Raw genomic sequence first — 16,434 nt, 5'->3', positions numbered from 1 at the left:
ACAGTGAAGCTACACTAGAACGCAAGCCAATTTGAGCTAGGGTTGCGTAGTATGTAGGGTTTACGCAAATAGTTATTACTGTAGAAAATGTATAGTCCAAAGGAAAATCCTTGTTGACAGCGGCAGTAGATGGTGGTGCTAGAAACGTGTGGAGTCTGTTCGGAAAGTAAAGTGGACTGTATTGGACCTGACTCTAGGTACTATCAGCTGCAAAAGTGCATGGCGAATTTATCAATGAATTCATTCATAATTTTTCCATGCAATTTTACAGCTCACTGTACATTATTCTGTCATAAGATACATTTTACAGTTCAGTTACCGCGAAAAAAAATTGTAAATGTAATTTAGCTGTCAAACTAATACCTATATTTTTCTTAGATTTACACTTTTTCTACTTTTAATAAGTTTTTGATTTAGGTTTTAGATAACGACTGACTGAATGAAGTGACTTTGAAACGGTTTAGTGTAGTATTTAGTATTATGTCTACTGTAGTAGCAAATAAGGTGCATTGGGGTAATTTCGAGTATTAAAAAAAGCAAAATACGTATTAACATATTCTATTGTAGTATGTAATACAATACTTAGGGCGTTATCACACTTGCGATTTGCGAACGAGTTGAAAGCGATGCGAGCGCGCAGCGAGTTCGCAGCCAGGACGTAACTATTTCGCCGCGTGTATCCATTATGATTATGGTCCAAGGTGCAGATCACTCGCAAGTGATCTCACATGCGAGTACGCAGCGTATTCATTGCGCGCTCGCGGCGAAATCGTGACGCACTCGCGGCGAATTGATTACGCGCTCGCGACGAACACGCTGCGCGCTCGCTTCGCTTTCAACTCGCTCGCAAATCGCAAGTGTGATAAGGCCCTTAGTAAACAAGATGCCTCGGTAAGTTGCAGCAGCCTTGTAGTGATAAAGCATGAAGTGCTTTTGGTTTTCTGTTATGGAAATTTGCCATTTTCAAAAGTATTCCTCCTAAATTACCCTAATGCGCTGGATTACTTTACCTTTATAGTACATCAGTGTTCTATTTTTCTTTTAAGTAATTATTACCTTATATTAGTGATCAATTACGATATGAATATCATTTTTCAGTACCCACTACGACTTTTAATAATATTAATTGTGGTTTGATAGTAGGTTGCAATTATTTAAGAATACCGCAGCAAAGATGACTTACCCCCATCCCATAGCAACTTGTTAGCCAGAGGTCAGTAACCTTTGCGGCTCACTGTACAATCAGCATCTGAAGACTGAACGGCTAGGTGTTCATATCATATTCAACAAATACTAGTAAATACCTATCCTTATCCTATAGGCCAATTTTGCATAGAACCTAAAGTCCAACATTGATCTCAATAGGACCATAACTTGTTGCGACTATAAATGAGGCTATGTAGATCATTTTGAACGCCTAAGCCGGCTGGCTGCTGTGGTGCTGACTGAACAGGGGGCCTAGCCAACGTGACAATCATTTGCTGACAACGACACGAAACGCAGCATCATGAGTGTTTCGTTTTTTCAGCAAACCACCGTCATGTTGGCTAGGCCCCCTGTTTTTATTATACATTTCTAATGTGAAATTTTAATTGAAACAGAATTATTTATCATTTCAATTAAATGATTACTTGTGTGATTTTAAGCAATAATCATCAATTTTATTTTAACGAGTGTTTACAACAATCACATGACGCGTTGTTGTCAATGTCAAACAAAAATAGCAATAAAATGTGTTTATTTTGATAAATATTACAATAATTATATACATAATTGTTTTAAATTATGTCTTTTATTTCTAAAGTGTATTATGACATATCGGATGTGTAGCCAAGATGCCAACAGTTTAAACTCTGTGGCCAGCAAAACTATAATGTTTCAATCACAACAAGTGCTATGCTACAGCACAGATCAAATAATACTAGTACAGATACCTAACCCCATACTAAAAATGGGCGCCGTCCTAAGTATTCTAGACCTGTGTACTAAATTTAATCCACACTCAGAGAGCTAGATGGCGCCAGTAGCCACGCGTGGCCAACAAAACTCTTATCAGTATCCTACGTCGAAATAGTCATCAAACTGCAACATCTTGCGACATCTGTTTTAGCTTTCACGCACTAAACATACAACGTCATGTGCACGTTTAAAGTCAGACATTACTAGATGGCGTTGTAGACATAGCCTACCAGTGGATTGTATGCCGCGCGGTTTGTATGTGTGCGTGCAGGTGGTGCGCAATGTACGTACGCGCTGGGTCCCCTCATCAGTGTGCGTAGTCGAATGCACATGTGCTCACGATAATATTTGTTTCGTTGTATCTATCTACCTCTAATTATAGCTCTTGCGTACTTGCGCGACAGAGCTAGACTACATTTATGTCTGCATATGGTGTCGACAATTGCCATTCGGATTTCGGATACGCCGGCTGCTGAGTAAAATATAACACGCACCTATTATTATTGGTATTATTTTGTTGAGCCGTTTCATTATGAGTCCTGTGGCACATTGTTGTTTATTTAACCTCGTAAGGACGTCTTGTTAAACCAAAATGTTAAAACTCCAGTTTTAAGTAGGTAACATGAATAACAAATTATTTAGTTTCACTAATCAAATTGATTGCTCTATAAATTGATATAATCTGTCAAACAAGTCTGTCAGTAAATAAGAACAAAGAAAACTATAGTTATCCTTTTCTATAGCACCCTAAAGAAAAGGACGCGTGGTGACCTGGTGACGTCTTAGAAAAGTTACTTCGTTGGGTTAGTATCGACAGTATCGACACAGATCGACTAGAGAGAGGTAGTTTATCGATACAATAAGTTCGAGAACAGCATATTAATGCAAGTTAAAATAAATCATGTAAATAAAATTGTTATTTGTTATACACACTGTTTTTATTGAATTCCGTTAACTTTAAGGGAAGATCAAATTAATTTAATGTCTCTAAGAAACTTAACTCTTACGGTTATCGAGTTATTAAAAAAATAAAGATAATTACTGAACATGTGTATGACTGCCTTTACCAAAGATAATTACTGAACACGTGTGTGACCAATTCCTAATGTTTTTTGTTTTGACATGTGCAGTCAATCACTTGACACTAACTTGAATGTTATTCGTAAGGGTCTCTCACACTAATAAATTCATTTGTTATGTATGAAAATGATGAAAAATATTTTTTGCGGATTTAATTAAAAGAGGTATACATCAGGGTGGCATGGTGGCCTCCGCGCGGCTTGTATGTGTGCTCGCCGCTTAGGCCCCGCGCACACGGAGGCAACAGTTGCTCGACGACTTTCGTATTTGTATGAAAAGTTGCGTCGCCTCGTGTGCGCACTTTCATACTAAGCCATGGTCGCGACAAAAAAGTCGCCAGCAACAGTTGCCCGTGTGCGCGGGCAAGGGCAATAGAGCGAGTACGTAAGGACGTACTCGCTCTATCCGCGACACATGCAAGCGGATGTGAATGAACAAGATTTAGTCGCGGCCCCGCGCCCCGCGCCCCTACCTACCTATACAAGTACCTATTCTACGCATCACATTTGCACTGACCTTGAGAGGCCCGAGCCCCCAATCAAAGAATGCGTTGGTTTATTAAAATTTAAAGCACTCGAAAGCAGGCGCGTAGTTAATTAGAAATGTGGGAAAAAAACCGTCGCGTCGTCAGTGTCGTTTTTCCTTTCGTGTATGATATCTATTTCAATTTATAAATATGGAAATGTATATTATTAAGTAAACAAATACATGTACTTAATATAAAAAATAAAAGGTAATGTAGCTACTAGCTAGGTATTTGACAAAACATTTTCTAGAGTAATATTGTCTTCGGTTACCGCGATAGTTACTCATGAAATAAAATTATGGAAACGGATTAAATCGCGTATAATGAATGAATTTAAAATACAGTATAGAAATAAAAACAAATAGTAGTAAATATAGTATTTTAAATTCATTATACGCGATTTAATCCGTTTCCATAGTTTTATTTCATTTTCTAGTACTTTTTTACTCATGAAATTGAGAAAAACACCGAAATTAGTTATTTACTGAAACTTGACGTTCATATGTTCATTGTAATTTGTAATATGCCTACTTGAAAAATAAATATTTCATTTTCATTTCATTTCAACACATAATTACTATTATCTGTTATGGCCCTATGGCTGCCGGCCAGATGAGCCATTTTTTTTTAAAGTTGTTCACCCCTCTTTTTTTGTAACATGGGTGTTTTTTACGCGATTCATACTCAGAATCTCAAGGTCTTTCGATCCTGCCTGATAGGAAGTAAAAAAAATGTCTTAAGATATCCATACATTTTTCAAACCTTCCATTCCGTTACTGCCATACAAAATGTATGAAAAAATGGTAACGGAATGGGAAAAAACTTGGGAGACTTTTTTCTCCTATTAGGAGTGAAAGAGCTCACGATTCTGAGTGGAAACCACATAAAAATTTCCAAATTAAAAAAAAAGTCGGGTGGACGTACAACTTTGACAAAAATAAAAATGTCCCAGATAACAGTTCTAATCAACATTCAATAATTAAAATTATTTATTAATAATGAAGAACTAACACGATAAGGTAGGCAAGCACGAATTCAAATTTGTGATTTTTGTGTTTATTGCCATCGCGCAGTCGGGGGCGGTGCCGCTCGGCTGCCCGCAGAAAGCCACTTTATTTGTGCGCCTGCTAACGCACACAGACGCGTCCGGTGTACTCGTGTCCGCACCGCCGCGGCGCCGCCCGGCACCCGTGCGGCACAGTGTGTTAAAAACCCCAATTTTGTCTCACCTTGTTTTTATTGAATAATACACACACACACACATATTCACATATTGCTTTTCGTTTTACCAACAACGCCATTCATTCATAAGTTTCATTAACGATACCATGTGGTTACGGAGTGCACACGAGTTGAATACGGCTACGTAACCAGTCTAAAATGTGCCGTCCAGACGCGTAAGAAGATCATGGTTCCGGAGAGCGCCCTTACACTGGTTTTTTGAACGTATGACTAGCCCGCACTCAAGTGGCTATTCTAATTATATCACGTACATTATGCACAGTCACTCCATCTAGTGACGAGAGGTAATAATACTTAGACGACTCAATAACGTTCAATGCGGGTTTGCTGATGTTGTATTCAGTCGTGTAATAAATTTTAGATTCGAATTTTGAAAAATATTGCATTGAATTCGTGTTTTTGTGGATTTGTGTATTAAATTAATGATATTCTTAATGCATGAGACTAAAATAATACCTTTGAGACCTTTAAATTTATTGAATAAATAAGTCATAATGGCTAATCGTGGCACGTAGCGCCATCTATGATTTGGGTTTGACATTAATTATACGATGTTCCGGATGAGACCCCATGGCTACAGAGTGTAAATAATTGGAATGATGGCTAGGCACCTTGAGAATCTAAAGTTCTAAATCCTTACCAACAAGTATAACTAATTATAACTAAATATGTATCCTTATAAGTGCCACTTGCACCAACGAAGATGGAGGGTTAACCCACCATTCTATATGGAATTTGACAGTTGACAGCCCACTGAGCCCACTAACCCTGAGTTAAGTGGTCGGTGCAAGTGGGCCTAAGTAATATGTTCAACCTTCACCTTCCATGTTTCTCAGCCCGCCGATTACAAACCATGTGCATGCAAACTGTGCTCTGGAGCCCTTTTCTAGGGAGTATTATACTGCCGTGCCGCTCAACACTGCCGCCAGTGTGCAGGGCTAGTACAAATAGTAAAACATACAGTAACTTACAAATAATACAGAAGGTCTCAGGTTCGAGTCCTGCCGGAGGTGTGAATTTATCCTTTAATAAAAAAATATAAAATCGCTCGCAGCCGTTTCTGCATGATTAAGTTTAATAGCGTAATAGACATTTGAAATTACCTTCAATTGAAAACATTTTGCTAATTTTTCAAGCTGGTATGCTGCTTTGATTCCCGCCTCATATGTTTATTTTACTTATTAATTTTCAAATTATTAAGGTGGTATGTTTACTGTTTGTGCTAGTGGCGCCCTCTAAGCAGAGTTGCGCGTACTATTCTCAATAAAATAACACGCACAGCTTGCTATGAGTGTCAAGCTCCTGCTCGAGGCGGTGGCTAGAAAAGCGGCTGCACGGGGATCGCAGGCTTGGAGGGGCGCTTCCTGGCCGCTCTCGGCTTTGCTGAAAGGAATAAAAACTTTTAGTTTGAACTTATTTTGAAAATAAGAATTTCTTGATGTTTGTTTGAAAGTGTAAGCTCTTAATTTAATTGTGACATATCAAAGGGGATATGGGAGTTAGAATCTTGGTTCACAGGCCAGATGAAAATGATAGAATCAACCAAAGAGGGTACAAATCTTTATTTCTATGCCATAAGAAAGTTATCAACGTGTTTTGAGCTCGTATTTCAACATGCCGTGCCGTCCTTTTTCTTCACGTTGGAGAAAAGGGGAGCCAGACAGACTTATGATCATATTTTTATGATAAACATATGATAGTGGACTATCGCGGCAGGTGGCGCATGGAGCGCGGCACGTTGAGCTCGGCACAGCTAGCACTGCGCACGCACAGACACAGTTGTATAGTTACCCGGCTTGTCAGGCTCGGCCGGCAGGTGGCGCATGGAGCGCGGCACGTTGAGCTCGGCACAGCTAGCACTGCGCACGCACAGACACAGTTGTATAGTTACCCGGCTTGTCAGGCTCGCCCGGTAGATGGCGCATGAGCGCGCGCAGCGTGGAGCGCGGCACGTTGAGCTCGGCACAGCTAGCACTGCGCACGCACAGACACAGTTGTATAGTTACCCGGCTTGTCAGGCTCGCCCGGTAGATGGCGCATGAGCGCGCGCAGCGTGGAGCGCGGCACGTTGAGCTCGGCACAGCCAGCACTGCGCACGCACAGACACAGTTGTATAGTTACCCGGCTTGTCAGGCTCGCCCGGTAGATGGCGCATGAGCGCGCGCAGCGTGGAGCGCGGCACGTTGAGCTCGGCACAGCTAGCACTGCGCACGCACTGATACAGTTGTATAGTTACCCGGCTTGTCAGGCTCGCCCGGTAGATGGCGCATGAGCGCGCGCAGCGTGGAGCGCGGCACGTTGAGCTCGGCACAGCTAGCACTGCGCACGCACAGACACAGTTGTATAGTTACCCGGCTTGTCAGGCTCGCCCGGTAGATGGCGCATGAGCGCGCGCAGCGTGGAGCGCGGCACGTTGAGCTCGGCACAGCCAGCACTGCGCACGCACAGACACAGTTGTATAGTTACCCGGCTTGTCAGGCTCGCCCGGTAGATGGCGCATGAGCGCGCGCAGCGTGGAGCGCGGCACGTTGAGCTCGGCACAGCTAGCACTGCGCACGCACAGACACAGTTGTATAGTTACCCGGCTTGTCAGGCTCGCCCGGTAGATGGCGCATGAGCGCGCGCAGCGTGGAGCGCGGCACGTTGAGCTCGGCACAGCTAGCACTGCGCACGCACTGATACAGTTGTATAGTTACCCGGCTTGTCAGGCTCGGCCGGTAGATGGCGCATGAGCGCGCGCAGCGTGGAGCGCGGCACGTTGAGCTCGGCACAGCTAGCACTGCGCACGCACTGACACAGTTGTATAGTTACCCGGCTTGTCAGGCTCGGCCGGTAGATGGCGCATGAGCGCGCGCAGCGTGGAGCGCGGCACGTTGAGCTCGGCACAGCTAGCACTGCGCACGCACTGACACAGTTGTATAGTTACCCGGCTTGTCAGGCTCGCCCGGTAGATGGCGCATGAGCGCGCGCAGCGTGGAGCGCGGCACGTTGAGCTCGGCACAGCTAGCACTGCGCACGCACAGACACAGTTGTATAGTTACCCGGCTTGTCAGGCTCGCCCGGTAGATGGCGCATGAGCGCGCGCAGCGTGGAGCGCGGCACGTTGAGCTCGGCACAGCCAGCACTGCGCACGCACAGACACAGTTGTATAGTTACCCGGCTTGTCAGGCTCGCCCGGTAGATGGCGCATGAGCGCGCGCAGCGTGGAGCGCGGCACGTGGAGCGCGCGCAGCGCGGCACGTTGAGCTCGGCACAGCTAGCACTGCGCACGCACAGACACAGTTGTATAGTTACCCGGCTTGTCAGGCTCGGCCGGTAGATGGCGCATGAGCGCGCGCAGCGTGGAGCGCGGCACGTTGAGCTCGGCACAGCTAGCACTGCGCACGCACAGACACAGTTGTATAGTTACCCGGCTTGTCAGGCTCGGCCGGTAGATGGCGCATGAGCGCGCGCAGCGTGGAGCGCGGCACGTTGAGCTCGGCACAGCTAGCACTGCGCACGCACAGACACAGTTGTATAGTTACCCGGCTTGTCAGGCTCGGCCGGTAGATGGCGCATGAGCGCGCGCAGCGTGGAGCGCGGCACGTTGAGCTCGGCACAGCTAGCACTGCGCACGCACAGACACAGTTGTATAGTTACCCGGCTTGTCAGGCTCGCCCGGTAGATGGCGCATGAGCGCGCGCAGCGTGGAGCGCGGCACGTTGAGCTCGGCACAGCTAGCACTGCGCACGCACAGACACAGTTGTATAGTTACCCGGCTTGTCAGGCTCGGCCGGTAGATGGCGCATGAGCGCGCGCAGCGTGGAGCGCGGCACGTTGAGCTCGGCACAGCTAGCACTGCGCACGCACAGACACAGTTGTATAGTTACCCGGCTTGTCAGGCTCGGCCGGCAGGTGGCGCATGGAGCGCGGCACGTTGAGCTCGGCACAGCTAGCACTGCGCACGCACTGACACAGTTGTATAGTTACCCGGCTTGTCAGGCTCGGCCGGTAGATGGCGCATGAGCGCGCGCAGCGTGGAGCGCGGCACGTTGAGCTCGGCACAGCTAGCACTGCGCACGCACAGACACAGTTGTATAGTTACCCGGCTTGTCAGGCTCGCCCGGTAGATGGCGCATGAGCGCGCGCAGCGTGGAGCGCGGCACGTTGAGCTCGGCACAGCTAGCACTGCGCACGCACAGACACAGTTGTATAGTTACCCGGCTTGTCAGGCTCGGCCGGTAGATGGCGCATGAGCGCGCGCAGCGTGGAGCGCGGCACGTTGAGCTCGGCACAGCCAGCACTGCGCACGCACAGACACAGTTGTATAGTTACCCGGCTTGTCAGGCTCGGCCGGTAGATGGCGCATGAGCGCGCGCAGCGTGGAGCGCGGCACGTTGAGCTCGGCACAGCTAGCACTGCGCACGCACAGACACAGTTGTATAGTTACCCGGCTTGTCAGGCTCGGCCGGTAGATGGCGCATGAGCGCGCGCAGCGTGGAGCGCGGCACGTTGAGCTCGGCACAGCTAGCACTGCGCACGCACAGACACAGTTGTATAGTTACCCGGCTTGTCAGGCTCGGCCGGTAGATGGCGCATGAGCGCGCGCAGCGTGGAGCGCGGCACGTTGAGCTCGGCACAGCTAGCACTGCGCACGCACAGACACAGTTGTATAGTTACCCGGCTTGTCAGGCTCGGCCGGTAGATGGCGCATGAGCGCGCGCAGCGTGGAGCGCGGCACGTTGAGCTCGGCACAGCTAGCACTGCGCACGCACAGACACAGTTGTATAGTTACCCGGCTTGTCAGGCTCGGCCGGTAGATGGCGCATGAGCGCGCGCAGCGTGGAGCGCGGCACGTTGAGCTCGGCACAGCTAGCACTGCGCACGCACAGACACAGTTGTATAGTTACCCGGCTTGTCAGGCTCGGCCGGTAGATGGCGCATGAGCGCGCGCAGCGTGGAGCGCGGCACGTTGAGCTCGGCACAGCTAGCACTGCGCACGCACAGACACAGTTGTATAGTTACCCGGCTTGTCAGGCTCGGCCGGTAGATGGCGCATGAGCGCGCGCAGCGTGGAGCGCGGCACGTTGAGCTCGGCACAGCCAGCACTGCGCACGCACAGACACAGTTGTATAGTTACCCGGCTTGTCAGGCTCGGCCGGTAGATGGCGCATGAGCGCGCGCAGCGTGGAGCGCGGCACGTTGAGCTCGGCGGCGCGCGCGCGCACGGACAGCGCGGGGGACGCCGCCAGGGACTCCGACACCTCGCTCGCCTCCAGCTTCCTGTCAACATGCCACATTTACTCTGTTCTAGCAGAACATATAAGAGTGTCCATTATACATACATGCCGTATTTTCGCTAAATTGTTGTTTAGTTACCTTTGAGTATGTTATTATTTAATCATGATTTAAGCTTGCATGTAAGGGATAAAGAAAATATCTTTTGTTAAATGCTCACCAAAAATCACTATTTTCATATATAAATAAGTTGAACATATAATCTGCTCACTAACATTAACAATATTGTAATAGACAAGTTGGCAACCGAGGGATCTCACCTTTTGGCTGGACGGCCGGCGCGCGGCGCATCATGGATGGAGCCAGAAGCAAACAGTTTGCGCTCCCACACTACCAGGGTGTTCTTGGCCGGCGCCGGCCGCCCAAAACGCAGCTCAAACTGCTGCTTTATCTGAAATCACAGAATAAACACCATTGACTATTGTAGTAGGTCAGAATTTTTTATTTTTTACTTTACCTTAATAAATAAAACTACATTAGAAATTAATGAATGAACTTACTTATGATAACTTGTATCAGAATTTATCACTATCATTCAACCTGTTCCCATTATTCTGATGTCAAATACATAAATCAAAACTTAATTTTTTTGCCTCGCGCTACAAAGAAATTCTATTGTTGAAACTAATACACAGTTTGAAGTTAATGAGTTTGCAGCATCATGTACTTGCCTAATCCATTTGAGTCACCGTCCTGTCGCATTTTAGACATTTGATTATGTAGGCCATGTATGCATCTTTGCATATAGCTTTGTCAGTCTATACATTGAAGCACTCATCATCTTGAATTGTAATCAATATCAAACAATAAATAACCAACCTGTCCCATGGAGGTGCGCGTGTGGTAGCGCTCGTGCACCCAAGCCGCGGCCACGATGCGCTCCTCTATCGAAAACCCCGACGTATCCAATTTTTTCTTCCCTTCACCGTCACCACTCGCTTTCTTTTTAACAGCTTTCTCACGCTTCGCCTGCGCTGCTGGCGCGTCCGACGAATCGTCTGAACTTGAAGACGAAGCTGTTGCTCTGTTCTGTTGCACATTTGGCACAGTTTCGGTGGGAATACCGAAAAACTGTGGATATGAGTATCCATTGACGTACTGCTGATTAGGATGATACATGGCTGTGTTTTCTTATGAAATCAATCTTTAATTCACAACACCAGCTGGCATGTTTATTGTGCTGTTTGATTAGGGGCTGGTTTTAATTAATAAAACACTAAAAACAATGAATTACGCTTTATTTGTTTACTTTTCCACTTCAACCCAAGCTAACAGTAATTGCCATCTGTCAATGTCAAAAAGTTTTTTTTTTCGGACCTGTCAAACTATAGACTTAGAATCCAACGCATAATGCCACCGTACCATTTTATATTTTCTTCACAAGTTCACATCATCTTATAACAAATTTAAATTAATCATGTTGAACTTTAACACAAATATTAGAAAATGTAAATACTACTTTTTATGTAAATAAATGCTATTAAGAAAAAGTATCATGGTCCCCACGGCGATCGACATTTCGCTATCTACTTCTCAGAAGTAGTATGGGAAAGTTTTCTGTTACTAAATAATCATCTTCAAAGATCACGGCGATGTTCAACTCAAATTCTGAAACAAGGAAAATGCATTAATTTTTCATCAAGACAAAACTTATAAGGACAGGTGTACAACACAGTACGCACCAATTTTGAAGTGCACAGTGGCGGTGGTGGGTGCGGTGAAGAGCCTGGGCAGCACCATGTACAGTGGAATGTCCCTCGCTCGCGCCACGTCGCCCTCTCCTACTTGGATGTTCTGGATCTCTGTTGCTGCACACAAACAAAATTTTAAAACAAATACCTACTTTGAAATAAAAACAATGAATACATACCACGGTTCCACGGTTTTTAAAAACTGTCTTGATATGGTAGAAAATAAAAAGGTCTGAATTAATTAAAGATAAAGTTTTCTGTTTTATAATTACCATCTCTCGAAAATCCTTCAGAATCTCCGCAGGTTTCCACGCGTACTAGCTGCAGCTCTATTGACTTGATCGGCACAGAGCACTCGTCCACGCGAATCTGCAATAACATCACAGAATGAGAAATATATATACAGCATGTATTTTGATAGCAGGATTAGCAGGTCAGTGAGAGCAACTAACTTGATCCCTAGTTAGGAAAATGGTTTTAGAAGATCTTCCCTCTATTCTATATCAATGAAGATTGGTCTTTGAAAAAATCATACAGGGTGTGAGAATAAGTAAATTTTTAACAAACTTTTTTCTTGACACCAATCAATCCGTATTCTATCCAGGACCAAAAGTTTTTCTTTCTAGTTGAGCCCTAGGAAACTTTTGTTACAAGATATATTACATTTGCAGCTGACTGTACCTTGCCAGTGAGGGGCTTATCGAGGGGGCAGACAGTGGAGTGGATCTCTGCGTAGATGGTGAAGGCGGGCATGGGCGTGCGCGCGCCGCCGCCGGCTCGCACTGAAGCGGGCGTGATCTCGCAGCGCACCGGCTTCAGCACCGGTGGCTCTTGCTGCAGACAATTTTTTACATAGGTGTCACAAAAATATGCAGCCTTTGGGTTTTGGGTTCTCTAGGTTGGATTCTTACTTGCAAAATATCAAGCAACCTGAAATGGGATAAGCACATTCTCAAAATAACAAAAAGAGCCAACTCTCTAGTATACTATACCTAATACGGAAATCATTTAAGACAATTGATAACTCATTGTTTATAAAACTTTATAAGACATACATAAGGCCTCTTCTTGAATATGCTTACCAGATTTGGAGCCCATACTTTCAGAAGGATATTACTTATACTTGAAAAGGTGCAACGCAGGTCAACCAAGATGGTTTATGGACTACGTAATAAGCCCTACAATCAAAGGCTTGCCAGCCTTGGTTTGACAAGCCTGGAGCAAAGGAGACAGCGTGGTGACCTCATCGAAACATTCAAGATCATACATGACTATTATGACTTACTTGAACTTAAGGACCTGTTTGTTATGAGTAAGAATCATCGTCTTAGAGGCCACAGCTTGAAAATTACTCGCATTCCCAGCACAAGCAATCCTAGGAAGCACTTCCTATCAAACCGTGTCGTACGCGAGTGGAATAAACTACCAGAAACAGTGATAAGTGCTCCTTCAGTGAACAGTTTAAAAAACAGACTTGATAAACATTTAAAACTAAAATATAAACAGTAACTTAAAAACAAGTGCAGTGATATACACGCATCAGCTATCAGGTGCTAGTGTATCAAATAATATAATATAATAATATATTCTCATATTCCAAGATTGCTTGTCAGGTTGGCACAGTGGTCTTATGGGTTGCTAAAATAGCTTCACATAGTTTCTTACAGTCTCTTTTATAAGATATCAGTTTTTCATTATTAACTAACCATCCATTTATTAACAATTAACTCGTAATAGAGTATGACTTACATGTCTATGCTGCACAAAGAACTGGCAAGTTGCATTCAAAGGCTTATTCAAGAAAGATCTCTTCATCCCACACTTGAGTGTGTACATTATATTGACAAACACCCCATGGTAGGTCTCCAGCAGCCCGGGGTAGCCTGGCGACGTGGCCTGCCGCGCGCGCAGCGGGATCTCGAACGGAATCTCAGTCACTCCACCCGGGATCTTGCCCGGAGGAGCCAACTCCACTGAGGTGTTTAACAGGTTGATTGGCTGGAAAAAAAGTATATTATCATAGATTCATGTATGATAAAAAGTGAACGATTGAGAAAAAAGACCTAAGGGGTTACCTTTAAGGTGTTGGAGAAGAGGCCAATGTTCTTGGAGCTGAGCTGCAGGTTGACGGCGCCCTCGGCCACGAGCGCGAGGCCCTCGTGCCGCGCGTCGCCCGGGCTCTCCACCACCACCACGCCGGCGATCACTTCCTGGAAACAAACCGACGACGACTTCATTAACTTAGGTGGACTGGACTTACTTTGGCGTACTTTTTAATGACTTGATTCTTAGTATATTTGCGTTAATAGAAATAAAATCGTACGTGGTTCAGATTTAAGTGTTACATTTAAAATAAATCATGCATAAATATAGCTGGAAGTGGGTGTAAACTTGGTGTAAACATTTTTTTTACTTTATTAATGGATGTGATTAATGAAAATTGTACTTACACCCTCATGATATACTTTGCTAGGTCTCTTCAAGTTGATTGTTAAGCTTGTAGACATTATAGTTTAATCAATTAACTATGGAATATTTTTGGGCGTTTTCCAAATTAAATCCCGAAAATCGAATTTCACCAGATCTGGACGTGTCTGGGCTCATTCTACTCGGAATCACGAGCTGATTCGATCCCGACGATAAAAAAATGTGTCCTAATATTTTTTTCCTTTTACGTCACGATTTTAGTATGAACTTACTACGAGCGTGACGTATTGGAAACTCGAATTTTGTATGGAAAATTTGGGACACATTTTTTTATCGTCGGGATCGAATCAGCTCGTGATTCTGAGTAGAATGAGCCGAAACACGTCCAGATCAGGTGAAATTCGATTTTCGGGATTTAATTTGGAAAACGCCCTTTTGTGTTATATTTATTTACGAAATCATAAAAATTATACAGAAAATCAACAATTCAGTGCTGTCATGTTAAACGTCATAATGATAGTGATAATAGCGTTTCGTTACCAAAACGATTTCTTTTATAAATCGAGTTATCCAGTAAGTTTCGAATGTCAGTTACATTACCAATCTGGAATCAAAGGTATAAATTACATCAAATTTAAATAAAAGATAAAAATTAGAAGCTGTGATAAAATAAATATAAAAGATGATATTTATTACTAATTTGTGCATGCATGAACCAAACGCACAGTACCCTTGAGTTACCACAGTAAATAATCTTTACCAGTTTTTTGCCCACGATTTTAACAAAGTTAAAGGCTTAAATTTACTTTGAGCTTTTATATAGTTGAAATAAACGGTTATTTGATACTCTTTATATAGAACACGCAACCACGACATAAAATATGATAAAAAATACAGGCAGTTTAGGATTTTTTGTAGCAACATTGGTCTTATGTCAAACTTGAAAGAAGTAAATCAAATCAGTTGATTGATAAAAGCCGCTGGTGGCGGTATAGTGCAATTTTGCCCGAGAAAAATTTACGATAATTTTATTTTTATTACGTTTCTAACTATTTATTAACCTGTTCCTTTTTTATTACGTGTTAATTTATTTTACTGTGTACAAAAATCGTGATCAGTTAATGTGTAGTGGCAGAAACAGGTGATGTGGGGTACACCCTGGATGGATCGATACCGGTGACTGCGTCGCTTTGTTGCGAGGGTGCGATGGAGAAGTCGGCGTCAGCGCGGCCGAGGACGGCTCTGAACGAGTGCGTGAAGGTGGTGGTGCGGTGCAGGCCGCTCTCCAACCGCGAGAAGAACGAGGGCCACGATGAGGTGAGGGAAGGAAACTCCTCAGACTTTGTTTATGACTTGCGCAGACTCAAACAATACCAGTTATCATTGCGATGTTCAGAAAAGGCACGCGATCGTGTTTATGTTTGTGGAAGTTTACGCTTTGTTGCATGCGCGCGTAATTTCCGATTTCCCGGTTCGGAAATTCGGAAGGTTGCGCGATAAGGTAGTCAGTTGTTCGTCACAAAGCCCATTCCTAATTCACAATGGTGTCTAATTCACAATGGTGTAGTTATGATCGTCAATGCCCTGTGATCCGTTTAGCTCAGTGTGGGCCGCGACGACGTTCCTTGCAAATTGCCGCCTATGCAAACGAGTCCAATATTACTAAGAGACTCCTTATTTCACAACACAATGGCCCCCGTAATAAATTATTCAGCTAGCTGCTGATTAGCGGCGGAATCGATCGCCCTTGAGCCGTTTAGGAATTGGGTAAAATCTAAACTACGAGTGGCCGTGACTTTGTGTCCTTCACCTTTCTTAGAAAGTGAACATTAATTATTAGCGGTTAGTATTTTAGATTGAGCTAGGTAATAAGTTTTAGTACTTACTCACGGCCCCTAAGGCACTGGTCCCACCGCGAGCTAGTAAGCTACGAGCTATAAAAACGAACAAAAGTTAAGCACCCCCGTGTAAGTAAAACTACTCGCCCCGCTGGGCATAGCTCACCGCTGTGAGCTATCAAAATCGCCGTGTCTCTTTTTATTTGCACGGGAGTGCTTATCTTTTGTTAGCTCGTAGCTTACTAGCTCGTGGCTCATAGCTTACTAGTCGATAGCTCATAGCTTCTAGCTCGTGGTGGGATCAGGCGCCGTAGCCGAATGGCATTTGTGCGACGCGAAACGAAAACGAAACGCCACGAAAGGTAGTCTGGCTCTGTCGGGCCAATATGCATGA

The 16,434-nt window shown here is 44.7% G+C and overlaps 3 protein-coding genes across 3 annotated transcripts in view; 1 reads left to right on the top strand and 2 right to left on the bottom strand.

The window, feature by feature from the left end:
* Positions 1-5,386: 5,386 nt before the first annotated feature.
* Positions 5,387-11,203, bottom strand: LOC125235768. Its single transcript, XM_048142354.1, has 4 exons — positions 10,904-11,203; positions 10,345-10,475; positions 9,927-10,069; positions 5,387-6,190 (listed from the first exon to the last, which is right to left on the bottom strand). The coding sequence occupies exons 1-4, from the start codon at positions 11,201-11,203 to the stop codon at positions 6,126-6,128; spliced, it is 639 nt and encodes a 212-aa protein (XP_047998311.1). The 3' UTR covers positions 5,387-6,125.
* Positions 11,204-11,305: 102 nt separating this feature from the next.
* LOC125235767 (vacuolar protein sorting-associated protein 26C) lies at positions 11,306-14,712 on the bottom strand. Its single transcript, XM_048142353.1, has 8 exons — positions 14,641-14,712; positions 14,226-14,316; positions 13,851-13,985; positions 13,525-13,773; positions 12,457-12,609; positions 12,048-12,144; positions 11,767-11,892; positions 11,306-11,692 (listed from the first exon to the last, which is right to left on the bottom strand). Exons 2-8 carry the CDS (start codon positions 14,280-14,282, stop codon positions 11,607-11,609), a joined length of 903 nt encoding a protein of 300 aa, XP_047998310.1. The 5' UTR covers positions 14,283-14,316; positions 14,641-14,712; the 3' UTR covers positions 11,306-11,606.
* A 468-nt stretch (positions 14,713-15,180) lies between these two features.
* The window catches only part of LOC125235810 (kinesin-like protein Klp68D), a 66,203-nt gene continuing 64,949 nt past the window's right edge, over positions 15,181-16,434 (top strand). The window contains 1 exon segment of the mRNA XM_048142399.1: positions 15,181-15,519. Coding sequence (XP_047998356.1) covers positions 15,409-15,519 — 111 coding nt within the window. The 5' untranslated portion in view covers positions 15,181-15,408.

The sequence above is a fragment of the Leguminivora glycinivorella genome, chromosome 18, assembly GCF_023078275.1.
Source record: "Leguminivora glycinivorella isolate SPB_JAAS2020 chromosome 18, LegGlyc_1.1, whole genome shotgun sequence".
NCBI classification, from domain to species: Eukaryota; Metazoa; Arthropoda; class Insecta; order Lepidoptera; family Tortricidae; genus Leguminivora; species Leguminivora glycinivorella.
The sequence above is the reverse complement of the archived record's forward strand: the minus strand, read 5'-3'. Positions and strand labels throughout refer to the sequence as shown.